Genomic DNA, 6,267 nt, shown 5'->3' with positions numbered 1-6,267 from the left:
ATTTAAAAAAATTAATAGCAATAACTACATTTTCTCAAATCTAAAAATGCATTCATTAATAACGTAGGAGCCTTTCAAATTGTATTGGTTCAAACCCTATAATTTCAATTTCTATTTAATAATCAACTAGAAAATTGTTAAGTTATTGAATTACTTATCAATTTTGTTGATTACCATCCATAATTCAAATAAATTGTCATTTATTAGAGAAGAAGATTGTTGTCATTGTTGCGATATACACATACTACAAGAGTTGAGATCAATATTTAATCTTAGGTAGGGTAACAAGTGTTTGATTTAATAAGCTGTAAATTAAGGTTTATCAATGTCCTAGAGTTAGAATTGACGAGTATGAAAATATTTATCAGCATTAAGTCTTTTTTAATCGAATTAAAAAAAAAAGTAAATTTATACATAAAATAGATAATATTGTATTGTTAAATAAATACAAATAAGATGGGCCTAACTCTAGAAAATCTTAAAAAAAAAAAAAAATAATGTATAGAAATTAATTAAAAACGTTATCCTATCCCCCGTCTCCGCAACGAGGGTACGAATTCTTATTTTCTTAACGAGTAAGGAATGGTAGATAACATCACACACGTGAGTCACGATTGTAAATTTATAGAAGTAGCCACAATTTTGATCAACCTGAAGTCTGAACCACTCACCAACGTTCCAAAAACAAAGGACTCGTTCGCTCAGAAAAAAAACTATCTAAACAAATGGGCCGGGTCCGGGCACAGTTTGACCCGAACTCACAATCCGTAGCCAATGCCTAGTTGTTTTCATCCCATTCGTCAATTATTTCCTAACCACTTCTTTTACTTTATATTCTGTTTACCCGTCAAATTGAATTATTTTCTCCATTCCATTTTTCTAATGCGTCGATGAACACTAATTTCTGTATATAAAGTCGCCTCCTCTTCCACTTTCTGCAACACTTGTCCTCCTACTCCAAACATCATCTGACGAAATTCAGAAATGGGAACTTACTTATCCTCCCCGATCATGGCTCTCCTCTTCTTCCTCTTCATAGCTTTATCATCCGCCTCGCCTTCTTCCATCATCCCCGAGAGGACGGACGAGGAGGTCATGGCTCTCTACGACCAGTGGCGTGCCAAGCACGGGAAGCTCCGCAACAATCTGGGAGCAGAGCCAGAGAATCGATTCCACATCTTCAAGGACAATCTCAAGTATATCGATGAAATCAACGCCCAAAATTTGCCCTACCGATTAGGTTTGAACGTCTTCGCAGATCTGACGAACGAGGAGTACCGATCTAGGTACTTGGGAGGCAAATTCGCCGCTGGTTCAAGGAGAAACAGGACGAGCAGCCGTTATCTGCCTCGCCTTGGAGATGAAATCCCGGACTCTATCGATTGGAGGGAGAAAGGAGCCGTCGCTCCCGTTAAAGACCAGGGAAGTTGTGGTAAGTTCCATGTTTCTCGCCTTCTTCCTATTTACTTATATAATGCCTTTCCTATTTTTACTCTTGGTTTTGTGTCTTTTTCTTTTTGCTCTTTTCTCTAGCTTTCTTTTCTCTTTTGCATATTTGGCACATACACACTCAGACACAACCCATTTTTGTTCATCTTTTTCAGTAATCAGTATAAATTGTAATGGATTTTAATTATTTAGCTTTAACTAGTAGTAGTATTGTCACTAATCCATTGGTTGATGGTTTTCATAAGGTCGATCCATGATCAATCATTATAATAGGATTGATTGTCTGTTTGTTAGCCTCGATTTTATGACTGAGAATTGTTGTTGCTGCCTTGTTTCTCCTTCTTTAGTATACAATAGCTCTGTTTGGGTAATTTTGAAATAGATGTTACCATCTAACCAATTATTGGGAAGAATATCAAAGTTGGAGGAAATTGTGAGGTTTTTTTATCTGTGATCTCCTTCTATTCATTATTATTGGATCGGATTTTAATTTTTATTGATGGATCGAATTCTCGTTTGGACTTCATAAACCGTAATACTATAGTTAGATAACATGAATTTCAACTCAAAATGAATCGATAAAAAGAGGAATAACTGATCTATATTATAAAATTTGTAAGATTTCTTAATTTTTGACGACATGTTGCAATGATTTAACTAAATGAGTTGAATTGAAAATTTGGAAAATCTGTAAAGAGATATTTAGGAGAATTGGGGTTATCTGTTTGGTGTGGGGTGCTTTCACCGGAATTGGCTTTTCAGGGGAGCGCTTTATGAGTTGCTCTGCCTTATCCTTTAATTGGGACTGGCCCGCCACATGGCTTTTCGGTCTCCATCAACCTTTAATCATGAGATATTTTTTGAGAGATTTAATCATTGATTTTTTCTTTGAAACAATGAATCATGGATATTTGAGATTTGAATGGGCACTTTCACTTTTCTTTCCCAATTTTTTGTGCACACCTATCTTTATTAAAATTGTTTTATATACATTTTTCTAATATTATCGGCGCATGACGCATTAATATGCGACCAAGAAGTCATTGAAAACCAAATTGAAGTACTAGTTTTCCTAGAAGGAAAAAAGAAAAAAATAGAAATACTAGTTTAATTTTGATAGGTGATAATTAGTATGCTTTGATTTTAGGCAATTGATAGGTTGACTAAAAGATTAATAGATTACACATATGTATTAGTTATTGAGTTTAAATCCTAGGTAAGGTCATGGACTTTCCATTTCTCCATTTGGCTACTATGGTCCTTCCATATATTTTTTTTTAAAGAAATAACTATTTTAGTCTCTAATTTCAAATTTCTAGCACATTATATGTACAAGAAAAATCATTTGATATAAAGGCGTGTTAATATTTCAAGAAAATAGTGTGTTTGTAATGCATTTTTAAGTATTTAATGTAAAAAATAAGTCATTTTAGAAAAAAAAAATTGAAATGTTTGACAATCACCCAAAATAACTTTTGAAGAGTATTTTCAATAATTTTTATCAAAAGTGTTTAAATAAAAATGAATTTTTTGAAAAACATTTTTTTCATAAGTTAATCCAAACGGATCCTAAGTATAATGTTCCATTGAAATTATGAGATAAAAAAAGTTGAAGAAAGGGAGCAATCCCTTTTAAAATATAGACAATTTAAAAAGTCGACACTATAGAATTTAAAATTGAGGTTTTTATTTTATTTTATTTTTTTATTTTTTGTGGGTAAGTTTTTGAGATTAATTTGAGTTATATCTATACTTACAATTATTTCTTTATTATTATTTTTGAAATACTTTGATCTTAATACTAAAATCACATCTGTACTTGTTTCAATAGCATCTTCTTTCATGTTATATGATTTTGATGTATGTAACCTTTATGACGTTCTATTGAAAATATCTCAATAGAAACCGGTGGTTTTTAATGTACTTTTTATTTTTTGTAATTTTTTTTAATAATAATAATAATAATAAACTCCAAATATTGTTACACTCATTCTAATGATTTATTTTGATCAATTAAAATTAGCTATTGTGATGTAATTTTAGATCTTATTATATTGTCAACATGAATGTAATTCAATGATGCTTAACTATACTTCTCACATTTGTTGTTATGGAAAAAAAAAAAAATTCTCATATATCGATAATTTATTATTAAAAAATAATATAGTGGTTTAAAAATATTTATAGTTATTTTCACATGAAAAATAGTAATTTAGCCTATTAACATCAACTTGAACTTCAAAGACTAGATCTGTTATTGATTATGGAGAGAGAAGTAAAGGAACTGTTCAAAGGGATGGGTATAATAAATTAATAACTTCATCTTAAGAAAATATTTTTATGATGCCATTGCTCATAGGCCATACGATCAGGAGGGACCCCTTGAGCTTGTTGGAAAGCTCTTTCGTAGGCTAAATATATGTTTGCGTCATTGGAATAGGTTTTCCAATTTAGCCCCTAACTATTTATATATTTTTCAATTTAATCTTTTATATGTGAACATCTATGACTTTCAATTCTACATTTTATGCCCTACAAAATTAGGATTGGCTGATAGAAAACGTTGAAGCCTTTTGTTAACTTTTACGAGAGAGTATACACTTCCTTGACTTATTTCTCTAAAAATTTTATCAACTGACTTAGTATTATATTATCCATATGTATAATAAATCAACTACAACATCGATCAATAGAAAGCATATAATTGAAATTTTTTTAACTCACTCGGATGGGGATTAGTCAAAAGATATATTTAGTCCAGTTATTATTTGTAAATTATACTCTCAAGGATACATGGTTATTGGTCACTTCAAGTAGACTAATTGTTGAAGTTGATATGAAGGGAGTTGCTGGGCGTTCTCAACTATAGCTGCCGTGGAAGGCATAAACCAGATTGTTACAGGTGACTTGATAGCATTATCTGAACAGGAGCTGGTGGATTGTGACAAATCTTATAACGAAGGTTGCAATGGTGGTTTAATGGACTATGCCTTCGAGTTCATCATCAACAATGGCGGCATTGACACTGAAGAAGATTATCCTTACAACGGCTTTGATAGCTCCTGCATCCAATATAAGGTCTCTATTACCATACAACTATCTTCTTTTTTCTCTCTCTCTGAGTACCAGAAACATATTTTTGATGTCTGATTATCTTTATTTCTATTGTGTTTGCCTCCAGAAAAATGCTAGGGTCGTTTCAATTGATGGTTATGAGGACGTCCCCATAAACAATGAGAAAGCACTGCAAAAAGCAGCATCTAAACAAGTTGTGGCTGTTGCCATTGAAGGGGGTGGTAGAAGTTTCCAGCTCTATCAATCGGTATAACCTCCATTTCTATGAAGTTTTTGTTTTTTCTTACTTCAAAAAGAAAAGGGTCTAATTTGTTGTATGTGTATGTGTATGTGTTTAGGGTATATTCACTGGAAGATGTGGGACAGATTTGGACCACGGTGTTAATGTGGTTGGATATGGGTCTGAAGGGGGCGTTGATTACTGGATTGTGAGAAACTCATGGGGTGCGAGCTGGGGTGAAAGTGGCTATATCAGAATGCAACGCAACATCGCTTCCTCAACTGGTCTCTGTGGGATTGCAATGGAGCCTTCCTACCCCACTAAAAGTGGACCAAACCCACCAAACCCAGGCCCCACTCCTCCAAGTCCAGTAAAACCCCCATCTGTATGCGATGAATACTACACCTGTCCCGCCGCTGAAACTTGCTGCTGTGTGTTCGAGTTCTCAACCATGTGCCTTGAATGGGGATGCTGCCCACTTGAAAGCGCCACCTGCTGTGATGACCATTACAGCTGCTGCCCCCATGACTACCCCATCTGCAACGTCCGTGCTGGAACCTGCTTGAAGGTACCTTCAATTTCCAATTTGTTATGCATCTTGTCAAAACGCCACAGGGTTAATGTCTGAAGAAGAAGACTCAAACTTATTTTTATGTTGTGCAGGGCAAGAATGATGTTTTCGGAGTGAAGGCGATGAGGCGCACTACAGCTGCAGCCAGACCATCGTGGGCACATGGAGATGTGACTGTTGGAAAGAGCAGTGCTTAAAAGGGTTGCCAGCTTTGGTATGGATCAAAGATGAAAAGACAGGCTTGTTATTGTGGAATGATAACTCTTCAAGGGCCTGCATTTCCCATACTGTATGCCTCTTGGTTTCGCACATTTTAGTTCAATGGTTATTTAAGTTATCACACGATGAATGTATATAGGACGTTATTTGAATATGAACATTTGGAACAGAGACTAATTGCTGTCAAGTTGCATTAGCACTCTGTCTCTGTAAAATTTCGAATTCAGGCTAATTGTGGCTGTGCATTAATTATGATCTCGATGTATCATTTCAATGGTACTTGCACTGTTTTTAGCTTTTAATCTCTGTTTTGAGCTGCAAAGATGAATAACATTGAAGAATTCTGACTTTGGCCGGACCCAAAGGGATTGCGCCTGATCAAGTTAAAGTTTGCCTTCCATGGAGGATAATTCGGGGATTAATTACCATGCAGAACCAATATAATAGCCTCATAAATAACAACCCAATCGCTTAGTTACAAATATACTTTAACAGCGATCCGCAGAAATTATGAAGAAAATGGCAAAAATGAGATTGATTTTAGTTCAGATAAGAACATTATCACATATACACTTTGCAACAAAATTATTTTGTGAACTAAAATATTGTCTCCTCATGTTTCGTTTAGGTTGGGTGAAGATTTCTCCAAAACTTTTTACATCCTGTTAGACCTAAAAATTAAGTTAATAGATTAAGATAAATTTAATATTATACTAACACTTTAATATTTCTC

The 6,267-nt window shown here is 34.1% G+C and overlaps 1 protein-coding gene across 1 annotated transcript; it reads left to right on the top strand.

Moving 5' to 3' along the window:
* The first annotated feature begins 859 nt into the window (after nt 1-859).
* LOC120085548 (low-temperature-induced cysteine proteinase-like) lies at nt 860-5,836 on the top strand. Its single transcript, XM_039041575.1, has 5 exons — nt 860-1,432; nt 4,292-4,527; nt 4,631-4,771; nt 4,863-5,312; nt 5,408-5,836. The coding sequence occupies exons 1-5, from the start codon at nt 985-987 to the stop codon at nt 5,510-5,512; spliced, it is 1,380 nt and encodes a 459-aa protein (XP_038897503.1). The 5' UTR covers nt 860-984; the 3' UTR covers nt 5,513-5,836.
* The last annotated feature ends 431 nt before the right edge of the window (nt 5,837-6,267 follow it).

Source organism: Benincasa hispida, chromosome 9 (assembly GCF_009727055.1).
Source record: "Benincasa hispida cultivar B227 chromosome 9, ASM972705v1, whole genome shotgun sequence".
Taxonomy (NCBI): domain Eukaryota; kingdom Viridiplantae; phylum Streptophyta; class Magnoliopsida; order Cucurbitales; family Cucurbitaceae; genus Benincasa; species Benincasa hispida.
This window is presented reverse-complemented; position numbering and strand designations above follow the sequence as displayed.

Excerpts from the sequence above, each read along its gene's own strand:
- LOC120085548 (XM_039041575.1), top strand. The coding sequence starts at position 985 with ATGGGAACTTACTTATCCTCCCCGATCATGGCTCTCCTCTTCTTCCTC. Across the intron at positions 4,772-4,862 it reads GTTTCCAGCTCTATCAATCG|GGTATATTCACTGGAAGATG; the intron begins GTATAACCTCCA and ends GTATGTGTTTAG. Across the intron at positions 5,313-5,407 it reads GTGCTGGAACCTGCTTGAAG|GGCAAGAATGATGTTTTCGG; the intron begins GTACCTTCAATT and ends TATGTTGTGCAG.